Here is a 23738-nt window from a genome sequence, read left to right as displayed (position 1 = left end):
TATACCTTCACTTCATCATATAGCTTCTCTCAGGCAAGCAACTTATCCAGCACCGTGGCACGAGTTTCATGCTCTTCTATGTCAAAGTCATCCTTCCCATCATCAACATTAGGTAACCCTCTAAATGACCGATTCCATGTAATCACACGCATCACTCTAGCAGAATGATCAATATGTCCTGTCAGGCAATTAGCAACAAAGTTTAGGTATGAATACCCAAAACATCAGTATAATCTAAAAAAATTACGGAACAGCTGAGAAACGTTGAAGTTATAGGAGTGGTGGTCCTTGGCGGCGAATATATGGGTGCAGAATGGGAATGGCAAAGAGAAAGAAGGTTGTTAGGGGCGGCAACGGTTGAGTGGGAAAGGGAATGAGATGGAATCGGCGAAGAGGGAAGAGGGTGAACAGGCAGAATCGACGGTGGCCTCTGTGGCCGTGATTCTCTGGCCGGACTGGGGTTCCTGAGAAAAACAAAGGTGGAGCCGCCGCGCCGTAGAGGAGGAGGATGAGAGAGAAGCTGTGGGTGAGAGACTGAGAGGAAGCAGGGGCGTGTTTGAGGAGAAGACTCTGCCTAACGCTGTTAACGTTAGGATTAACAGCAATCCACTTAAAATGGGTCATGTGCGTTGCACATGACCCTTGCTTAAGTGATTGCTTACCTGTCCTCTTATTTAATTGACATCTGTCCTTGTTTGCAGTAGTTGCTGCAAACATGTTAGGAAGAAATCTGCGTTCTAAAAAAAAGACCATAAAATCTTATCCCAGAAAAAAAAGAGAAAAAGACCATCAAAATTAAATGTGGGTTTTCTTATCGGGTGATGCGGTTATTCTAGTATAATCTTTGATCTTGGAAAGGAAAAAACCCTGTGGGCCCAAAATGATTGTGCTGGTACGAATCCCACAAGCCCAAAGTAGTCGAACCGAGCAACCCACATCAAAAGTCGATGGCCAAACCTCAAACATGGCCACAAGCACAGAGCCCAAAGTAGTGATTCTCTTAAGTCTTAACCTCTTTGTTTTTTGTTTTTTGTTTTTTGTTTTTTTTTTTCACCTATCCTGGCTACCTTGAACCAGCCAGTTTGACAATCACATTCCCACACACTCAGACTCAGGTTCTGAACACTAACATGAAATTTTTTTGTGATCAGTTTAAAAAATATGAGTTATTTATTTATTTATTGCTATGACAGATCTTTTTTGTAATTATAGAAAAGTTGGTTTACCCTTAAGAAGAGACCTCATGTGAGAAAGTATGAAATTCTGCCAAGTGGCACATTGTATGATATTCTTTTTATTTAGACTTCCACCTCATTTTAATTTAGCAATTATGTCAAATTATTAAATAATGACAANGATTCGGATCCGTGTAGGGTTTGGGTTTGGATCTAAGTGAAAATGAGAGGAATTGGGTGGGGGTTTTTGAAGGAAACGAGATTGAGATGGTTTTAGTGTTTCATTTTGATAGATGATTCTTCTATTTCCTGTTTGGTGTAGAGATATGAAATCATTTCAATTTTTTCAGTTGGGAAGAGAGGAGAGAGAGTCGGTTTTTGAGTTTGGTGGGTGGGTGATATAGAAGGAGGCTTGTGTCATTCAAATGAATTGGGTTTCTGGAATTTTTTGTGTTCATGGTTTAGTGTGAAGTGATTTGGGGGTTTATGGTGTGGATTTTGGAAGCTAATTTTTTTTTTTCGTTGAGCAATATTGATATGTATTTGGCTGATGGCGTTGTCAGTTGTTCTTCTTTTTTTTTTTTTATTTTTTTTTTTTGGATCGTTGTTAGTTGATTGTGTTAGAGTATCTGGGTTTGATGATGGTTTTGAATATGTTTTTGTTTGTTTGGATGCTAAGAAAATGAAATAAAAGAGAAGAAAATCTTGAATTTTTGGGCAATCATGTTTCTAGGGAAGAACATGAACATGAAGAACAAATATTTTTAATTAAAATTTTTATTTTAAATTTATTGATAATTAAAATTTTATTTTATTTTAAAATAAAATAAAATATTTTAAATATTTTTTAATTCTGCCGTTTGCCACATGTGCATTTTCCGTCTCTGATGTAACGGTAGGGACCAAAACGGAAGCGTTTTTCAGGATAGGGACTAAAAGCGGTAAAAATAAAATTTAGGGACTAAAATGGAAATCGCCTAAAAATGTAGGGACTAAAATGTGCTTTTCGCCAACAAAAAATTATGATACCATGTACCAAACGAAAATCACATTCTCTAATTTAATCATCTTCATTTGTTACTCATTGGCTAAGAGTTACAATCCCACTATAAAAAAAGGGACATGGATTTCCTCCAACATGTTTGCAGCAACTCTGCAAACAAGGACAAGTGTCAATTAAATAAGAAGACATAAGCAATCACTTAAGCAAGGGTCATGTGCAACGCACATGACCCATTTTAAGTGGATTGTGTTAACCTAACGTTAACAGGTTAGGCAGAGTCACTGCCCCTGCTTCCTCTCACCATAGCTCCAAAAAAAAAGGGGGGGGGGGGGGTGGGGGGGCCTTTTCTAGAATGGCAAAACTCATGTGCAGATTACAGAATGTGCTCTCATATTCATAATTACAACTTATAACATAGCTGAATTTAAATGGTGAAGTTAAGTTGCAGTACCTAAGTTTGGATATGAAATCTAACTTAAGATACCTACTAAAGCAACTAGCAATTTCACTGTTATTTGTCTGTAAATGTTTCTCAGACTCAAATTGTGCATCATACCCCTAAAGCACATCACCAATTTCATGACAAATTGACAAGCAAGCTGAGATAACTAGAAGTTTTCATTTTTTGGAAGTAATAACTAGAAGATTATCTACGTGCACCAATTCTTATCAACTCAAAGAAAATCTCCATTACTTATACTCAAGAAATGCTCAAGCATACATGTGAAGGCCCATAAATTTATAATTAAGCAAAAAATTAATAATCAGTTCATGTAAAATGGAACCACACTGGGTACAGCTTTTTTTCAGGACAAAGTGTGAAAAAACAAAGCAAAAAGAAATACTGCAATATACCTTCACTTCATCATATAGCTTCTCTCAGGCAAGCAACTTATCCAGCACCGTGGCACGAGTTTCATGCTCTTCTATGTCAAAGTCATCCTTCCCATCATCAACATTAGGTAACCCTCTAAATGACCGATTCCATGTAATCACACGCATCACTCTAGCAGAATGATCAATATGTCCTGTCAGGCAATTAGCAACAAAGTTTAGGTATGAATACCCAAAACATCAGTATAATCTAAAAAAATTACGGAACAGCTGAGAAACGTTGAAGTTATAGGAGTGGTGGTCCTTGGCGGCGAATATATGGGTGCAGAATGGGAATGGCAAAGAGAAAGAAGGTTGTTAGGGGCGGCAACGGTTGAGTGGGAAAGGGAATGAGATGGAATCGGCGAAGAGGGAAGAGGGTGAACAGGCAGAATCGACGGTGGCCTCTGTGGCCGTGATTCTCTGGCCGGACTGGGGTTCCTGAGAAAAACAAAGGTGGAGCCGCCGCGCCGTAGAGGAGGAGGATGAGAGAGAAGCTGTGGGTGAGAGACTGAGAGGAAGCAGGGGCGTGTTTGAGGAGAAGACTCTGCCTAACGCTGTTAACGTTAGGATTAACAGCAATCCACTTAAAATGGGTCATGTGCGTTGCACATGACCCTTGCTTAAGTGATTGCTTACCTGTCCTCTTATTTAATTGACATCTGTCCTTGTTTGCAGTAGTTGCTGCAAACATGTTAGGAAGAAATCTGCGTTCTAAAAAAAAGACCATAAAATCTTATCCCAGAAAAAAAAGAGAAAAAGACCATCAAAATTAAATGTGGGTTTTCTTATCGGGTGATGCGGTTATTCTAGTATAATCTTTGATCTTGGAAAGGAAAAAACCCTGTGGGCCCAAAATGATTGTGCTGGTACGAATCCCACAAGCCCAAAGTAGTCGAACCGAGCAACCCACATCAAAAGTCGATGGCCAAACCTCAAACATGGCCACAAGCACAGAGCCCAAAGTAGTGATTCTCTTAAGTCTTAACCTCTTTGTTTTTTGTTTTTTGTTTTTTGTTTTTTTTTTTCACCTATCCTGGCTACCTTGAACCAGCCAGTTTGACAATCACATTCCCACACACTCAGACTCAGGTTCTGAACACTAACATGAAATTTTTTTGTGATCAGTTTAAAAAATATGAGTTATTTATTTATTTATTGCTATGACAGATCTTTTTTGTAATTATAGAAAAGTTGGTTTACCCTTAAGAAGAGACCTCATGTGAGAAAGTATGAAATTCTGCCAAGTGGCACATTGTATGATATTCTTTTTATTTAGACTTCCACCTCATTTTAATTTAGCAATTATGTCAAATTATTAAATAATGACAAATGCATTTATTTCAATAGATTAATAAAAATTATAAAATTCAAAAAATTTGTATACATTTATAACTTTACATGCTTTGAATAGATACAGATAGATCTAAAAAGTCATGGGAAATATATGAATTAAGAAAACTTTTCAATTTTCTTTTCAATTTTCTGAATAAGACTAACTTCAATGCAGAATTTCAAGAGTCAGACTCAATGAATTGGGTAAATATTATTTGTCTCTACATTGGTCTAATATAAATTCCCATTTCCATTGGACTTAAAAATTAAACTTCCTCTATTGTCTTTGCTTAAAAAAAAAAAAAAATTAAACTTCCATAATTTTTCTCACAATATCTTTGTTTTTCTTTCTGAGAGGTATGTTAATTTTCAAAATATTATGTTTGTCTTAAATATTTTGTTTAGATTTTATGTATACGTTTTTACTTATGTAGCATTGTAATGTATTTAGGCTTATCTTTTCATATTATGTGTCAATTTATATTTTTGGTTTTTTGTATGATGCATATACTTGGTAATGATAGTTTTTGACTGCTCTTAGTTCAATTAAAATTTGGAGGTTAAATAGTGATATTATTGCATCACTATAGCATTTTTTTTTTTTTGGTTGCATCATGAAATTTTAGAAGTTTTTATAGCTAATTGATATATAAAGCATAAATCATACAAGAAAGACACCTAGGAACCAAGAAGTTTGTAGGTGACAATGTGGAATGTGATCTAGTGATATTTCTTGATTGCATAAATTAGAGGAATTTTCAACTCAATGTATTTAGTTTGAATTTAGTTTTAGCAAAAAACTTCATAAATTAAATGTGACTAATAATAATAGTATTCATGAAATCAATGGGTCATAAATAATTTCTTACAAGATTTATCAAAATGCATTGTACATCGTGCGGAATATCGGCTACTAATCGTGTGATAAAAAGTTGTAAGTAGTAGCAGTTGTAGCCAAACTAATTAAAGCTAATTCTGTCTTCTTTCTTGCTTTCAAGGCCTATTTATGGATGATGGCCCGTTTCAATTAATTACTTGGATATATTTTTCAGTAACAAAAACACTCAAGATGGATGGTAACAACTTAAGTTTGTTCTTCTCGTCCAAGGTGTGGAGTAGAACTAATAGTTTGAATCCCTTCTAAATATATCTCTTTTGGGAAAAACTTAGATACAATTTCTTAAATGCTATTATAACTTAGTTTCTTAAACAGATTCAACCGCATAGTTGCATTGACCAATGAACTATTTGGTTGAATTTATTCTTTTAAAGGATAACATTATTTGTTACAACTTACAATATTGAATATAACTATTTAAACCTTAATCATGATTTCCAAGTTTTTCAGGCTAAATTATTATTACTATTATATTTATTCCAAAAAATGGCCAACAGATCTGCAGGGTGTTGTGGCATTATGGGCTTGCCACACCAGGGGTGGGATGTTAAAGGTGTGTATTAGATTGGGGGCTTCCCACTTACTTTGCACAATGAGAGGCATCAATCTTGTTGGCTTATTAGAGCAACGAAGGTCCTTTATTGTCTCACGAGCCTTGTTGGTCCATCGTAGGTGAAGCTTCCATTTGAATCATTGATAGTTGGTGGATGATTATGATTTGCATTAATAGTAATTCTTTGTTGTTACCATTGTGCTAGAAGAGAGAGATGAAGACAAGAGAGAAAGACACAGTGGAAGAGGAGAGGGAGAGTCAAATGTTTGTTATTAATTTTTACCAAAACATAACTTTTTGATCTTTTTTCCTCTTGTAATTTTTTTTGTGTTTTTTATTTTAGGAAGAGAGAGACATAAAATGGGAGTAAAACTACATATTTACCCTCATTTTTAACAGAGGTGGGTTATGGGAGACAAACGGAGTCAACCTCAGACGAGTAAAGTGACACTTTTCAAACCACGAGTAGATAATGTGAATTTGGGTCAAATCACAAGTGGGTTTATTGTAATTACCCCTAAATTTAACTACTTTTTTTCTTGTCTTTATCCAAAATCTAAATGAGCAATTTACCAACATTTTAGCGTTCTCCACAATTCATTTGGGATTTTTTTTCTTTATGTTTTAATATTTTATTTTAACTAATTTAACTAATCTCATTTATATATATATATATATATATATAAATAGAGAGAAATAAGTTAAAATAAAGTAATAATTATTATCTTTTTTTAGGAGAAACAAACACACACATAATGTGTGTGTGTTAAAAATAAATTAATAATTAGATTGTGTTACTTTCATAATGTTTCCAATTATTTCTCATATGTTATGTAATTGGGGCATAAGAGTAAATTCACACAAACTACATTTTTTCATCCTCTCACCTTTCTCCTTAACCAAACAAATAAGTTTTCCATTCTTCCAATTTACTCAAAAAAAAAAAAAAAAACTATAAACCCATCACCAATTGAATAATTATTTTATCGTGTCAGCTTGTATTGATAATTAAGGTTTTTTTTGGGGGGGGGGGGAGGTGTTCATAATTAACCTTGTGTTGATAATTAATCTTCACTTAAAAGAGAGGGGAAAAAAAGCTCGTAGGATCGCATCTTATATCCCACTAATGTGGACTCCTAATTCAGTAGGAATACAATTGAAAGGACAAAAAAAAAAATAAAAAAATAAAAATTATGATAGCATGTACCAAACGAAAATCACATTATCTAATTTTAATCATCTTCATTTGGTGCTCAAATACGGACGCTGGCAGAGAGTTACAATCCCACACATATAAGAAAAAAACCATCAAATCTTATCTCCCAACCCCACCCCCCCCTTCCCTTCCAAAAAAAAAAAAAAAAAAAAATGAAAAAGACCATCAAAATAAAATGTGGGTTTTCTTATTAATCTCTAATCTTTGATCACAGAGAGGAAAAAACCTTGTGGGCCCAAAATGATTGTGCTGGTACGAATCCCGCAAGCCCAAAATAGTGGAACCGAGCAACCCACTTCAAAAGTCAGTTGACAAACCTCAAACATGGCCACAGGCACAGAGTTAGTTGATCTTGGTGACTCTTATTTCTTTGAATCAGCCACTTTCACAATCCCATTCCCACATTCAGACTCAGATTCTGAACGCTAACATGAAATTTTTTGTGATCAGTTTAATACATATATATTAAAGTTGGTTTGCCCTTACAAACTAACATCAATCTGTTTGTCTCTAATGGAGAGGATCCATTCAGAACTTTTCTTTCTTCATAAATCTAAAAGAATTAACATTTAAATTTGTTTATTTTCTCTAGCTTTTTCTTTTAGTGCTTAATAAAGAACTTGACATTTCTTTACTGGAGCAAAGCCTTTTGTAGTCCCACTCTAATCATACTAATCGTGTGATAAAAGTTGTAAGCAGTAGCGATTGTAGCCAAACCTTTTTTTTTTTTTTTTTTGATAATTGATTGTAGCCAAATTAATTAAAGCTAATTCTGTCTTCTTTCTTGCTGTAAAGTCCAATTTTTGATGATAGCCTGTTTCAATTAAGTACTTGGATATATTTTTCAGTAACAAAACCACTTAAGGTGGATGGTAACAGCTTCTGTTTGTTCTTCTCTTTCAAGGAGTGTAGATAGTTTGAATTCCTAGTATTGTACTTCCTAAATATATTTCTTTTGGGGAAAAACTTAAGACACAATTTCTTAAATGCTTCTATAGCTTAGTTTCTTAATCAGATTCAATCACGTAGTTGCATTGACCAATGAATTACTTGGTTGAATTTATTCTCTTTATAGGAAGATAACATTGTTTATATTGCATTAGTCAATATAATTATGTATTTATGTGCTTGAATTTAATTTGTAAACCTTAATCATGATTTCCAAGTTATTTAGGCTAAATTATTATTACTATTATTTTTATTAAAAGAAAAATGGCATCTGCCTGGGCCTTGGCCTTTTTTGGGTGTAGATTTTCAGCAGTGGCCCTATGGCCCTCTATTTCAGTCCATGAATATCCTTATGCAGTTATGCTAAAAATAGAAGGAGAAGAAGAGAAGGTATATAATGAAAGTAGGAGAAACAGGAAGAAGAAGCTTTTAATGTAGGACTTGACAGACAACAACATGGCAATGAGCCAATGATATTATAATATTATTTTTTATTTAAAACATACTTAGGTAACAAGATGAACAATTGAGGTATGATCACCAAAGTCTAAGACTCTAAATTGTTACCGAGCTTCCAAAATTGAGGCTGTCACGTCATTTATAGAACAAATTTCTAGCTTTTTCTTAGATGAACCTAAATCCTCGATACCTCTGGCAAATGAAAATGCTGGTTTTTTTGGTGAAGGTAGAAGTGCAGGTTCCTTATTGAACATCAAGATCACATCTGATATGGTAGGCCTATCAGCTGCATTTTCTTGGACACAAAGGAATGCTATGTTTATATAACTCAAAAGGACATTTGCAGTAGAAGTATCTCCAAGGATTGGATTCATCAACTCCAACGACTTATTGCTTTTCCACAAATCCCATGCCTGATGAAAATTTATCATCAAAATTAAAAGTAAGTGCCATTTATGATGCTTAGCATATTATACATCACAAATAAGAAGAATTCTAAATTGAATTAAAGGAGCATTAGAAATGATCTTGGGTAAAACACCGAAAAGTAGCTACTTAAGTTTAGAGGAAACTCAATTTGGCACTAGATATATATATTTTAAATCAACATTACTGAATTAGAAGATAATCATTTGAAAAGTCAAGAGATGGTATAATACACACACGGACTCAAATGGTCAAACACATTTTCTAAGCTTTTGTTAACTTAAAAGTAAGAGGGTCCATTACTCACATATCCAATAAGATTGATAGAGCCACTTTGATAGCAACTAGTATTCTTCTTGCCACTTGAGATCTCTAACAATAATACTCCAAAACCAAAGATGTCAGATTTAATTGAGAAGAGGCCTTCCATTGCATATTCTGGGGACATATAGCCATTGTATTTCATTGTAAAACAAATTAGTTAGTAGCTTCATTGTGAATACTTTGTATTTATTATTGATATTTGCTATAGAACATACATACTTATGGATTATACTTACTAAGTCCCCACTATTCGGTTGGTTGCTTGTGACCCATTCCCACAAAAAATTTTTGCATCCAAAATCTGATATCTTAGGATTCATGTCTTTATCAGCAAGATGTTGCTAGCCTTCAAATCTCTTTGAATGGTTTGTAACCTGGAATACTGATGGAGGTAAAGAAGCCCTTGAACAATCCCTTCAATGATGTGAGTTTGGGTTGCCCAATCTATTATCTCGTATCTAATTGGATCTGTCTCAATACCACATGCAGATAATAAGATAGAGATAGGAAGTAATTGGTGGGCATAATGTAAGCAGATGACTTTGAAAGTAATTAAGATTGTGTTAAACTACGTACCAAAAAGGAAATAATCCAAGCTTTTATTGGGCAAATATTCATAGATCAAAATCTTTTCATTTCTTTCAATGCAGCAGCCAAGCAGTTTCACAAGATTTTTGTGTTGGAGTTTGGCTATAAGCATTGCCTCATTTTTCAACTCTTCCCATCCTTGTCCAAATTTTCTCGAAAGTCTTTTTATTGCTATTGATTGTTCATTCAGCAAGGATCCTTGAAAATAATTCTTTGGCTTAGTATTTGTTTAAACCTTGGGAAGAATCCACATCAAACAATTATTATAGGTTGGATACTAGTGTTAAAGGTATTAGGCTTACAATATAATTAGGCCTCGCCCATGTATACCTAATACCTCTAACACCTAGCATCAGTTTCATTCAAGTATTAGGACATCAATATTTGCATTAAAGGTTAGATTGTTGAATGTTATATATTACTTCTAAACTTCTCTTCTAAGATCAATGTGGGTAGTTATTGAAACTTACTTTGTAAAAAGGTCCAAAACCACCCTCTCCAAGTTTATTTGAGGCACTGAAGTAATTAGTAGCGGTAGATACACTAGAAAAACTGAAGAGTGGAAGCTCCATTTCCTTATTTCTACCTTTTCTAGCCCTCTTCTTGTTGATTAGTCCTCGTTGTATAGCCCTGTCGCTGAAATCAAATGATATCAAGTCCTCCCTTGCTTGATCAAGAACATAGTTCTGATTAGTCTAAGCTGTGTGGTCTTGTTTCTCAAATCAAATTATAGCAAGTCCTCCCCAACTTAATCGTGAAGATGGTTCCTCTAATCTAATCCTAAAATGATTCATAAAAGCCGTCATGGCTCAAATAATAACTGAGTTCTGTCACATGGTTGCAGAGGAATATATATACATATAATTTCAAAAGCATTTAATTGTTTTGTTGAAATCCTTGATGAGTTCTTATGCCAGCAGCAGAAAGTAAACGAGCTGCTTGAGCCCACATATATTTACTTGCTTGAGTGGGCTTTGGTCTTTGCTCGAGTGAGCCTCTTTAGTCAGCAATACTTCGAACAACCAGAAGTACATAATTTGACCCCCTTTTACATCAAATAAAATATATCAAGAGATTTACCAACACTCATATTTGCTTGTTATCTTTTAAATTTATCTTTTCGATTAGAATTAGACTCAATTGTATATGCCTCATTATGTTAATGAAAATAAGTTCCCTTCCAATGTTTTACTTTTCATGCAATTAGTTAATTGTAGTCTCAAGTTTATTTTTTTTGCAACCATGAATACTTCAAATTAGAATAGAGCATACTGACTTAGCCTTGAAAATGCTTGTTTTAAGTTCTTCACTTATTCCTACTTATTGTATCAAAAGTAACTTAGCCCTCGAGGATAGAATCAGATGCATCCTCGAAGTGCAAAATTTTCTATCAAATAAACACAGTTGCTGCAAGTACTACAAGTGATTCAAGGTTGCACAAAATCCTGGTCTAGTGACACAGTTTGGCTTGCATAATTCTTTCAAAAAAATTGGTTTATTGATGCAATTTTACTCTCCCAAAAACAAGAAAAAAAAAAAAAAAAAGGCTATACATCACAACTTGTTCAACTATCTTATTAGCTGCTCTGTACGTTTATAGCAGTTATATCAAAGAACCTCTATAAAATGACTTCGTAATATTACCTCTGAAGTTTGACCTTTTGCAAACACAGTAGGGAATCAAGAGTACCCCAAAACTACAGCAATGGCAACCACAACTATCATTATCACCTTCATCTTTTGCTTGTTTTTCACCTCTTTTTAATTGAATTTGTAATAGAAAAGCAAAAATAGATTAGTAATGCAATAAAACTGACGGAAATAAAGATTTTAGCTTCAATAGCATGTCAAAATATGAATTAAAGAGCAACGAAGACTATAGGCACATTACCTTTCTTTGAAACAGACATTCGAATATATACATTCTGACTATCAACATCCATCCTATTATTATCTGCAATCTGTCTAATATCAATTAGATCCCCAAACCACATGGCGCAGCCACTTATTCCGTATATGATATTTGAGTTTGTATAAGCCGTACAGTTACAGTTGTTCAAACATTTGTCTCTGCATTCCTCAAAATCCATGCTTTCTTCCACCCTAGAATCCTTAGGATTTGGTGATTTGAGCCCAACAAATTTAACAAATGCAATTTTATCTTTATCTTGGCAGCTGAATTTCTTACTGCGTTCACATCCCTTATACCACTCTTCTGGGTTCCATGTTTGTAGTGATTTAGGCTTGAATCCTTCTACACAATGACAGACAGGTGACTCACCCATGATACAATTTCCATAAGCACCACATAAATTATAACGGTCACATTTGTCTTTTGGCAAATATAATAACATGCTCCATTCTTTTTTTCTTCAACCCACGAGTAGACCTCATACTGTGATTGGTTCATAACTATTCTTGTGATTATTGCAGAACTTTGAGCCATGTTGAATGTGAATTGTATCTCATCCTCGATGTAGACAAAATTGAAGCTGTAATCCCGGGTGGTCTGTAACTCTGGCATACCACTGAAAAAAGGGCCATTCCGTGGGCCGGACCGGAAGCACTTTTGGGAGCCGTTCTTCATGACAAATTGAGGGTAATTATGTAGTTCAATCCCCCAGCTCAGTTCTCCAGATGAGGGGTCATTTGAACTCTTCCATGAAGATAGATGCCAATTCAGACCAATCCTTAAGTCCCATCCAAGCTTCATCCCAAGTAGCCACGTATCAGAAGGATAGTTAAAGCTTTGCCACAAATAGCGTTCTGGGTTTCCTTCATTCTCTTCTTTTAACACTAGATTTCTAGAATCTAAAAGCTCAACAACTGGACTCCCTGCCTCTTTTGTTGAATTCGCCAACCTAGTAACAGACGTATTCTGGCTGAGAAGAACAAGACTACTAGAACTGTTTAACATCAACATGCCGGACGAGTCGCTGATTGGGTTGAGTCGGTTTGCTACCCAAACAACCGTCTTAACTGGGATATTGTTGTACCAAATTCCCAAGTAACGGTTAGAGGAATTACCAGGACTGAAGAACCCCAAGACAAAGCCTCCATCTTTAGAGACCAAGGTTGTGTTATCAATGTCACTAAGGAATTGGGATTTAGTAATGCTATCAGCAACATTCGAGAATACAAAGAAGAAAAGAAGCAAATTGGAAATCAACACCACAAAAACGAAGATGTCCATTTCTTGCTAGTCTTAAATCTCCTAGCTAACATGATATATATATATATATATATTAAATTTTTAAAATTTTATTTTATTAATATGATATAATAGTGGCGGCTCTAGGAATTTTTTTCAAAGTTTGAACTCTTTTGTTATAAAAGTCTCTCCTCCTCCTTGCTTACCAACATCTTACCCAAATAGATAGCAATACAAACAAAACACTGCATTTTTGTCTATACTATAAACCAACCATTTTCTATTTACATACCAATTAGAACTAACATAGTTTAATTTTTTCTTTGTCTTTTATAATGTCTTGTCCTGTGTGTCGCTTTTAAGCGAACTAGGATCACTACCCCAATCTAATGCCATAGCCCCACCCCAACTCAAGAGACAATAGCCAATCAATAGCCAACACAAATACACAATTACATATTTACATATATATACACTTACACAAAAGCTAAAAAGCCAATTTAGCCAAAAGAGAACTAGAGGAGAGCCTAAGTCAGTATGTCTAAGTCAAAGCAGAGAAAAAGATAGATTATAAAAGACAAAAAAAATAGTAAGTAAGTCTAAGGGTTCGTTTGGTTAGAGGGGTGAAAAAATAGAAGGACAGAAAATGATGGGAGAATGAAAAAGTGAGAGGATAGAAAAGATTTTAATTTATCTAATTTTTATTTGGTTGGGAGTGAAAAAGTGGAAGGATGTAAAAAGCGAGTTTATGTAATTTACTCATATGCCTTTGTTAAAAATGATGCCCAATTAAAAAAAAATGACAAACAACCAAGAAAAATACAACCACCAAAATTTATTAAAGAAATAAAAATCATGTCCAAAGAAAAAACAAATCATGACTAAACCCAAAAAAAGAAAGAAAGAAAGAAAGAAGAGGCAACTTGCAATGTCCAGTGGAAAGCAAAAGAAAAAAAAAATTGAGAACAAAAAGTTTTCACTTGTTATAATTGGAATTGAAAAAAAAGAAAAAGGAAAAAGAAAAAAAAAAAAAGGCAATGTAGAAGTCCATGTGCAACTTGCATATGGGCATTGATTTGATATTATTTAGTAAAACAAAGGTAATCAAATGCTAATCCATATCTTATTAAAATTATTCGCGATAGCTTTTTTAGTTCTTCTAGGATTATGTATATTCTCACAACTTGATGACATATGTAATTATGAATAGTGAACTATTATTTTTTCAAAGATTCATTATCTTTTTTTTCTTCACTCTATTTAAGTTTACACATCTTTTTGAGTTGTGATGTAGAACCTGTGTCCATTTACTTTCTTTAACTATTTATATATATTTTGAAAGGGCCGCCTATGTATCATCAAAAAATAAAATGTAAAAAGGAAATTTAAATATAGAAAGGGGAAATATGAGGGCATTTTTTAGTTGAATTTCTTTTTCAAACCCTTCAAAATTCATGAACCTACCTGTGTCAGTCTAGGGCTGTGCAAACCAGTACTGGAGTCGACAATACCGACCAGCGTCGACCTTCCCGCATTGCCACTGCAACCGACCGACGGAGCCAATGCCGGCGAACGGAACGAGAAGAGAGTTCCGACTTTGGTGCGGTGCAGTAATCGGAGCAGCAAATCTAGAACCGAAGCCTCGCCGAACCGAACCGACCCTTGTTTCAGATGTTTGGAACTTTGGATATGGCGTTGTTTTACCGAGATTTTGTCACTCCTTTTGTAAATTTGAATTTAATCAACCATCTAATTGGCTTTATTCCATGACCAATTTGCTTGTAATTTAGCACTTAGTAACCCTGTATTTAGGTGAGAAAATTGTAAGGGTAGTGTGTGAGAAGATGTGAAGAAAAGCTCAAGAGTGTGCAAGAAAAACAGAGTCTCGCGACTAGGACTCGCGGGTGGTTCGCAACTGGCAAGTCGCGAAAGGCAGGCACGTGAGAGGCACACTGGGAAGCTGAAGGGTCGCGCCAGCTGTCACGCTATAGGACAAAAGTTCCAATCTGGTCAGGCCGTTACATCGCGACTTGATTTCGCGACTTGGCCAAGCCGCGAGATCAAGTCGCCAACTTGCCCTGTTTGGCAAAAACTGACGTTTTGCATTCCCTTCTCACCCTACTATATATACACCCTTATACCCATCATATTGAGAGAGCTTCCAGAGAGAATTTTGTGAGAGAAAACCCTAGAGAAATACAAGATTGATTCATCCCCAATCTTCATCTAAAGAGACTCTACAAATTCCTCTACTCTCTTACTCTCCATTGTCATACCCTTGAGAGGTCATTTACCAAACCCTTGTCTCACCATACCTACGTCTGTGAGAAGGTCCATTTGGTGCTTTGGGAAGCAGTTTGGAAAGGAACCAATATACATTGGTTGATGCTATGGTCAAGTAGCGGAATTGAAGAAGGGTCGCGCCAGCTGTCACGCTATAGGACAAAAGTTCCAATCTGGTCAGGCCGTTACATCGCGACTTGATTTCGCGACTTGGCCAAGCCGCGAGATCAAGTCGCCAACTTGCCCTGTTTGGCAAAAACTGACGTTTTGCATTCCCTTCTCACCCTACTATATATACACCCTTATACCCATCATATTGAGAGAGCTTCCAGAGAGAATTTTGTGAGAGAAAACCCTAGAGAAATACAAGATTGATTCATCCCCAATCTTCATCTAAAGAGACTCTACAAATTCCTCTACTCTCTTACTCTCCATTGTCATACCCTTGAGAGGTCATTTACCAAACCCTTGTCTCACCATACCTACGTCTGTGAGAAGGTCCATTTGGTGCTTTGGGAAGCAGTTTGGAAAGGAACCAATATACATTGGTTGATGCTATGGTCAAGTAGCGGAATCCGGGAAGCTAGAGAAGAAATAGGTTCGGCGTAACCTCGTTGGAGCAAGAAGCTTGGAGGGCTTAGGTACTTGGGTAGATTAGGCTTGGAGGGTCTTCTGCTGTTCATGTATCCCAACTACATTATTTAGTGGATTATTTGATCGCTTGGAGGGCGGCGGAGAGGTTTTACGCCGAGGACTTCGGTTTCCTCTTCGATAATACATCATGTGTTGTCCGTGTGTTTGCATCTTCCTTTCCTTTATCTTTGCCTTATATTTACTGCTGTGGATGTGTTTATATTTGGCTTAGATTGTTTATCAATTCTGTTATGAGCTTGTTATCATGTTCCGCACATTAATTGTTTGATATAAAGCTTGAATTGGTAATTTTATTATTTGGGGTCTAAATGTTCAAGGGTGTTTCATACCCATTTTGAACTTTCACCTTTCTTACAATATCTACTTCAATCAAACGTTAAAAATAGTATATCAAAGATTGTTTTTACTTGGTCAAGACTTAAGAGATCGTGATGTAGAATGGAAAGCATGATAGATGCTAGATCTTATTCTAACTTTAATGAAACTTAGGAGCTGTTACTTGAATCCACCAGAAAAATCACACTAAAATTTTATTAATGAAATTCTAGACTTCGGTTTTTATGTGGTTCTCATGGATCTCATATGAGAGGCTATGGAGGTGAAGTAAAAAACACGGCGAAGGACAAAATCCAAAACCAAGTAGTGCTATTTGAACTTATGTGTGACCCATCAAGAAGTCTGGAATATTACAACAAACAGATAATGACATGTGAGGAGAAGATTGTTAGATACAAAAGTGTGCGGAAGTCCCATATGAAAAAAGAAAGAAAAAAAAAATAAAACCTAGAGAAATTAATATAACATAATTTGACCATAAAACAGTCTCAAACTTTTGGGTTAAATTGCTACTACATGTTATGTTAAGGCCTCCCTTGGAGTCTCCCAACTATTATCCCCAAGAGAGCTTTCCGGCAAGGAATTACATAAAAACTTGCAAATCTAAAATATTCTTATTCACAAAATTTCTCTTGAATATTGCTAATCCATATATTATTATAATTATTAGTGATAGCTTTTTCAATTCTTCTAGGACTATGTATATTGTCCCAACTTGATGACATATGTAATTATGAATAGTGAACTATTATTTTTCCACAGATTCACTACCCTTTTTTTTTTTTTTTTTTTTTTCACTCTATTTAATTTTACACATCTTTTAGAGTTGTGATGTAGAACTTATGTCCATTTACTTTCTTTAACTTTTTATATATATTTTGAAAGGGCCGCCTATGTATCATCAAAAATAAAATGTAAAAGGAAATTTAAATATAGAAAGGGAAAATATGAGGGTATTTTTTAGTTGAATTGCTTTTCAAACCCTTCGGAATTTATGAACCTACCTGTGTCACTCCTTTCTTACCTTATCTCCTTCGACCAAAAGTTACAAATAGTATATCAAAGATTGGTTTTACTTGATTAAGACTTAAGAGATCGTGATGTAGAATGGAAAGCATGATAGATGCTAGATATTATTCTAACTTTAATGGAACTTAGGAGCTGTTACTTGAATCCAACAGAAAAATCACACTGAAATTTTATTAATGAAATTCTAGACTTCGGTTTTTCTGTGGTTCCCATGGATCTTATATAAGAGGCTATGTAGGTGAAGTAAAAAAACACGGCAAAGGAAAAAAAATACCTAACCAAGTTGTGTTATTTGAACTTATGTGTGACCCATTGAAAGTCTGGAATATTACAACAAAGAGATAATGACATGAGAGGAGAAGATTGTTAGATACAAATGCGTGTGGAAGTCCCACATGAAAAAAGAAAGAAAAAAAATCTAGAGAAATTAATATAACATAATTTGACCATAACACAGTCTCATACTTTTGGGTTAAATTATTACTATATGTTATGTTAAGGCCTCCTTTGGAGTCTCCCAACTATTATCCCCCAAGAGAGCTTTCCGGAAAAGAATTACATAAAAACTTGCAAATCTAAAATATTCTTATTCACAACATTTCTCTAGAATATTGCTAATCCATATCTTATTATAATTATTCGCGATAGCTTTTTCAATTCTTCTAGGACTATGTATATTGTCACAACTTGATGACATATATAATTATGAATAGTGAACTATTATTTTTCCAAAGATTCATTACCTTTTTTTTTTTTTTTTTTTTCACTCTATTTAAGTTTACACATCTTTTAGAATTGTGACATAGAACTTGTGTCCATTTACTTTCTTTAACTTTTTATACATATTTTGAAAGGGCCGCTTAAGTATCATTAAAAAATAAAATGTAAAAGGAAATTTAAATATAGAAAGGGAAAATACGAGGGCCGAATTGCTTTTCAAACCCTTCAGAATTTATGAACCTACAAGTGTCACTCCTTCCTTACCTTATCTCCTTTGACCAAAAGTGACAAATAGTATATCAAAGATTGTTTTTACTTGGTTAAGACTTTTNAAGATTGTTTTTACTTGGTTAAGATTTTTTTTTTTTTTTTTTTTTTTCCGTTTGATATTTTTCAAGTGGATTCAAGTAACAGCTCCTAAGTTTCATTAAAGTACTTGGTTAAGACTTAAGAGATCGTGACGTAGAATGGAAAGCATGATAGATGCTATATCTCATTCTTACTTTAATGAAACTTAGGAGCTGTTACTTGAATCCACTTGAAAAATATCAAACTGAAATTTGATTAATGAAATTCTGGATTTCGGTTTTGATGTGGTTCTCATGGATCTCATGCTATGGAGGTGAAGTAAAAAACACGGCAAAGGAAAAAATTCAAAACCAAGTTGTGCTATTTGAACATGTGTGACCCATCAAGAAGTCTGGAATATTACAACGAAGAGATAATGATATGTGAGGAGAAGATTGTTAGATACAAATGTGTGTGGAAGTCCCACATGAAAAAATAAAGAAAAAAAACCAAGAGAAATTAATATAACATAATTTGACCATAACACAGTCTCAAACTTTTGGGTTAAATTGTTACTATATGTTATGTTAAGGCCTCCTTTGGAGTCTCCCAACTATTATCCCCAAGAGAGCTTTCCGGCAAGGAATTACATAAAAACTTGCAAATCTAAAATATTCTGATTCACAACATTTCTCTTGAATATTATTGCTAAGCTTCTAGATTATCAACATTCATTTATGAGACAAAATATATTAAACAAATGCGAAATTGTCCTGTCACTCAAAATCGCTCTAAAATAGTTTGTTGTAGGGTTGTAACAAAAACTAAAATATACATTCTCCAGCATAATATAGCTTCCTATATTAGCATTGCCACTTTGAAGTGACAGAAAGACCATGAATTTCATCTCAGACATGCTTGTCTCCACCAGAGCAATGCCAGAAGCTAATCTCATGAATGTCGGGTACCAACGGATCTTTTGACGATATATATCAAAACCATAAACATTTGAAAAATGTTGTTAGGCCATTGGCAAAGAAATTGAAAGTTTTTGGATGATTTACTAGGATATACTAATGCTTATGGCTTTAATTCAAAAAATTTAGCGGCCTTCCATAGTTGAAACAGTTGCATCACTCACAGAACAGATTTCTGCCCTGCTATTATCTGTTTTTGCCTTCATCACACTTTTCATATTCAAGAAAGCAGGTTGTTTAGGATATGGTAGAGCTGTGCTTTCATTGCTAAGCATTGCGACAACATCAGACATTGTAGGTCTATCCGCTGCATTTTCTTGAACACAGAGGAGACCTATGTTAACATATTTCAATGCCACACGGATAGAGGATACATCATCAAGTAGTGGATCCACCAAGTCCGATCCCCTGTCACTTGTCCATAACTCCCATGCCTTAAATATTGGAGAAAGAAAAAAATAAAAATGTTGTGCAATAATATAGTGAAGTTTCAAACTACTAATAACAAAGAGAACAAATAAATCAGGAAGTACACACACACAAAGAACATGTGGAGTTACATGGTAGGCATGCATGATGCCTATGTTCACAAGCGGCAAAAAGGAGAAAACTTCACTATGAATATGGGAAGGTTACAATATTGGCATAAGTGCTCTCTTAAGAAATTCAAAGTCGAAATACACCCAAAGAACACTCTCTCTATTAAACATTAGCACACGATAAGATACCTGATTATAACACGCACGTAGGAGTACTAGTTAAAAGGTTGAATATATGTTCAGCACATGGTGGACACAAGGGAACCTGGTACCCCTTGCGCAAGTCGAATTTAGCTAAAGGTTTGCCAACTTTCAAGTGACACAATTGAAGCCACAAACCACATCAACAAATCTCCATCTTAGCTTGAGTTGGATCAAGTTATACAAGGAAAATGCCTATATTGCCTCCACTAAAGCCCTCAAGGGTATCATAGATCTTGGAATAATTACATAATAAAATCTAGAGTTTAATATTATTTAAGTTTAAAACTTTGAGTTAAGGTTCATAAATGTTCAGAGTATAATTTTATATTTTTTTATGATTTGGGGTCCATTTAACAACTAAAAATTATTTCATATGAAAGCTAAATGAAATTCTGACTTTGAAATAATTATAACAATAACTGATTCATGTCAAAAACCTTACATAGAAAAACACAAATAAATTAATGTATTACTATTGTGTGGGTTTTTTTGGAATGAAAATACTATAATCACAAGGATCTGAAATATTGTGCACGTGTATGTGTTAACCGGGGGGGGACTTTATGGTCATGCCCAAATCTAACTGTACCAAATCCTCACCTGAACAGTGAAAAATTACAACAAAAATATATATATATATATATATATATTTAGGGCAATAATTAAGGATATACATTTTGATTGCTTAAATAACGTTATCAGCAATTCTTTCTCACCCTTGCTTGTCATCCTGAGTTTTCTCCATACACAATAGACAAAGAAGCCCAACAAAAGCGTTGCAAGAGGCAGAGATATAGCCAGTATGGCTACCAATTGCTTTGCTCGTACAAGCATTACTTCTTCAGTTGCTCCAGGTGTCGCTGCTGTGTTAGATTCATTCCTTGAGCTTGGGTCTGTCAAAGAAAATCAGAGGAATAAATAAATGTATGCATTGTACTAAAACTAAAAATTGGCAATGCCTACCATCTCAAGTAATAATAATATGGCGACGCCTAGAATTATCCCGTAAAAACCTTTGGAACCCAATAAGTCTAAATGTAAAGTGGTGACCCAGTTCCAAATTAAGACAATTTAGCTTAAGAGTAAAACATAGATGAAGTACTCTTTTTTTTTTTTTTTGCTGAATTAGATATACCTTATATGTTATACAATAGGATGCCCAATTGAATTTAACATTGACTTGTTTATTTTTATAATTCTGTTGGTAGGGGAAGGAGATTTAAACCCGGATTGTCTTCCTGGTGTACAAACTGAGCTACAAACTGTTGGAAGGAAAGAGTGAATTTAATAACACAAACATATACAATTACAAATCGAACAGCTAGTTATCCACTTTACCGACAAAAGTTCATACATATTTCTTACCACTGGTGACCAATTCTTGTGGGGTAGTTTCAGGTAGAAATCATTTCCATATTTATCTCCGATTGGTAGTTGCTTCAGATATGAAAAAGAACCATTCCATATTAAGCAGCCAGTGCCAGACTTGTTCCTACTACTGGGATCCAACTTTTGCTCAAAAGCATAAGCAATACAAGAACAACTGTTCAAGCAAGATGATTGGCACTCCTTATCACTGCTAATCTCCAAACTCATCGAATTATTATCAAGCCAATCAACATTAGACATGCGAAGAAACCCATCCTTCTGAACATCACTATTATTACTGCACTGCAGAGCAGTTTTCCTCACACAGCCGCTGGACACGTCTCCTTTGCTCCAAGCACCAGCAGAAACGGGTTTGAAACCTCGCAAACATCCACATGGTTCTTGCGCAGTCTCATTGCATACACTAAAAGCACCGCATAAAGCATAATCCCCACACCTGGATGACTGAAACGAGGTATTCCACGTTTTCTCTTCTTCTAACCATGACTGCAGTTTAAGCTTCCCAGTTTCATCCAACACGATTCTCGAAATTTGAGTTTGAGAAGTGTGATTAATAGGCCAAGAATTAGAAGACAAAACATCAAAGCTAGCGAGTGAACCAGTCCAATATACGTCATGCCCCTCCATTATTGACAGTGAGTAATCCAGCTGTAGGGTGAAATTACCAGGAGCTGGGTCTTCTTTACTTTTCCACGATGTTAATTGCCGGCCATATCCAAGAGTCATTCCGGGCAAAAGAGTATCAGTAGGATAGTCAAAGCTTTGCCAAAAAAGCTCTAAGACCCTGTTTGTGAGTATAAGATTACCTGTATCCAATAGCATGGCATAGGTACCGTTGCCAGCTGAAGTGTTGGTCATGGCGTATGTCATTGTGCCATCAGATATTACAAGATCTCCATCCTGATTAATATTGAGAACAGGAGTGGAATCAGGGAATGGGTACTTTCTGTTCGCAACCCAAACTACACTCTGCTCAGAAACATTCTTGAATCGTATTGCCAAGTAATACTTTGTCGAATTTCCTGGAGAGAAGAAACAAAGTTCGAAGATTCCATTAGGCGACTCAATGGTCTTCGGGTGTGTCAGTGATTGACCAGGTAGGATGGTATCCGTGACAGTATTATTGGTGGATTGAAAACCCAGAAAGAAAAAAAGAAGCAGGAAAGCAATAAGAGGGGAAATTCTACTATTCATGTCTGTATCAGGCAGCTATGCAACGCAGCACAATTTACAATTTGCAGTGCAACCCGGAAGGAGACTTAGAGGGAGGAGACTCAAAAGTCATGTTGTTAGATTGAGGAAGGAGACTAGGTCAACCGTCAGCACTTTTCTTCTCCCTCTTTAGTTAGCTTTGATTTTTTATTTGTGAAATTTTTTATGAAATTTTGGGTCTAGAGAGTTTAGAAGTGATTTTTTTTTTTTTCTTTTTTTTGAGAGCGTTCTTTGGCAAATTTTTGATGCATTAATTGATACCTTTGGTTGAAATTTGTTGTGGGGCTGTAGGATTGGTAAATTATGTACTCGGACCCACGCCTCCCCGAAAATGGCATGCGTGACAGTGTGGGTCTCTCCATTATTTGGATTTCTTGCCGAATCGTGTCTTTGCTGAAGACTTTTGATTCTTCTTCTTTGTTTAGATTCTGAATTCTGTGGTTTTTAAACTTCAAGTTTCATTTATTGTCATATCATAATGACAGTATAATGGCTTGTTTGAAAGTTTTAGAGAGGGAGGAGAGTAGAGGGAAGGGGAGTAGTGGGAAGGAGAGTAGAGGAGAATAATTCACCTCCACCTTATTTGGATGTTTTTAAAATTAGTAAGAGGGAAGGGAGTAATTAGCCCTTCCCCTTGTGTAATTTTGTTAATATAATAAGAATAAATTAGTTAATTTACTTGGTCAATAGTTTATGTACTCTACTCTCTCTCCAAATCTCTCCAATTTGGGGGAATTAAAATTGGGGAGCTAGAGGGAGTCCAGACCCCTCCAAACTCCTCCAAATCCCTCTCCCTCATTCTTTAAAAAACTTCCAAATAAGGTAATTGCATTACTCTCCCTCCCTCTACTCTACTCTCCCTCCTTTTTTAAACATCCAAACATGCCATAAGGGTTGTTTGGTTAGAAGAGTGAAAAAAAAAAAAAAAAAGATAAAAAATGGTAAGAGAATAAAAAAGTGGGAGAATAGGAAAAATTTTATTTTCTCTCTTATTTATTTGATTGAGAGTAGAAAAGTACAGAGATAAAAAAAAAATGAGTTTGAAAAAATTTACTCATATACCCTTATCAAAGAATAATGTCTAATTAAAACAAAAAAGTGACTAATAACTACAAAAAAAAATCACCCAAATTTATTAAAAAAAAAAAAATCATGTCC

General features: G+C 35.0%; 2 protein-coding genes, 1 long non-coding RNA gene and 1 pseudogene across 3 annotated transcripts in view; all 4 read right to left on the bottom strand.

Moving 5' to 3' along the window:
* Nucleotides 1-3002: 3002 nt before the first annotated feature.
* Nucleotides 3003-3629, bottom strand: LOC136070790 (uncharacterized). The gene is made up of 2 exons (XR_010632035.1): nucleotides 3292-3629; nucleotides 3003-3206 (listed from the first exon to the last, which is right to left on the bottom strand). It is a non-coding gene; the product is annotated as an uncharacterized LOC136070790 (long non-coding RNA).
* Nucleotides 3630-8564: 4935 nt separating this feature from the next.
* LOC111992246 (receptor-like serine/threonine-protein kinase SD1-8) lies at nucleotides 8565-12991 on the bottom strand (annotated as a pseudogene).
* A 5766-nt stretch (nucleotides 12992-18757) lies between these two features.
* LOC136070789 (G-type lectin S-receptor-like serine/threonine-protein kinase At4g03230) overlaps nucleotides 18758-23738 on the bottom strand; it is a 5912-nt gene continuing 931 nt past the window's right edge. The window contains exon 4 of the mRNA XM_065781216.1: nucleotides 18758-19670. Coding sequence (XP_065637288.1) covers nucleotides 19362-19670 — 309 coding nt within the window. The 3' untranslated portion in view covers nucleotides 18758-19361. The remainder of the gene's footprint in view (nucleotides 19671-23738) is intronic.
* Nucleotides 20537-22822, bottom strand: LOC136070787 (G-type lectin S-receptor-like serine/threonine-protein kinase At2g19130). Its single transcript, XM_065781215.1, has 3 exons — nucleotides 21345-22822; nucleotides 20696-20872; nucleotides 20537-20579 (listed from the first exon to the last, which is right to left on the bottom strand). Exons 1-2 carry the CDS (start codon nucleotides 22560-22562, stop codon nucleotides 20813-20815), a joined length of 1278 nt encoding a protein of 425 aa, XP_065637287.1. The 5' UTR covers nucleotides 22563-22822; the 3' UTR covers nucleotides 20537-20579; nucleotides 20696-20812.

This window comes from Quercus suber, unplaced genomic scaffold (assembly GCF_002906115.3).
Source record: "Quercus suber isolate HL8 unplaced genomic scaffold, Cork oak 2.0 scaffold_259, whole genome shotgun sequence".
Taxonomy (NCBI): Eukaryota; Viridiplantae; Streptophyta; class Magnoliopsida; order Fagales; family Fagaceae; genus Quercus; species Quercus suber.
This window is presented reverse-complemented; position numbering and strand designations above follow the sequence as displayed.

Excerpts from the sequence above, each read along its gene's own strand:
- LOC136070787 (XM_065781215.1), bottom strand. The coding sequence starts at position 22,562 with ATGAATAGTAGAATTTCCCCTCTTATTGCTTTCCTGCTTCTTTTTTTC. Across the intron at positions 20,873-21,344 it reads ACAAGAATTGGTCACCAGTG|ACCCAAGCTCAAGGAATGAA; the intron begins GTAAGAAATATG and ends TTTCTTTGACAG.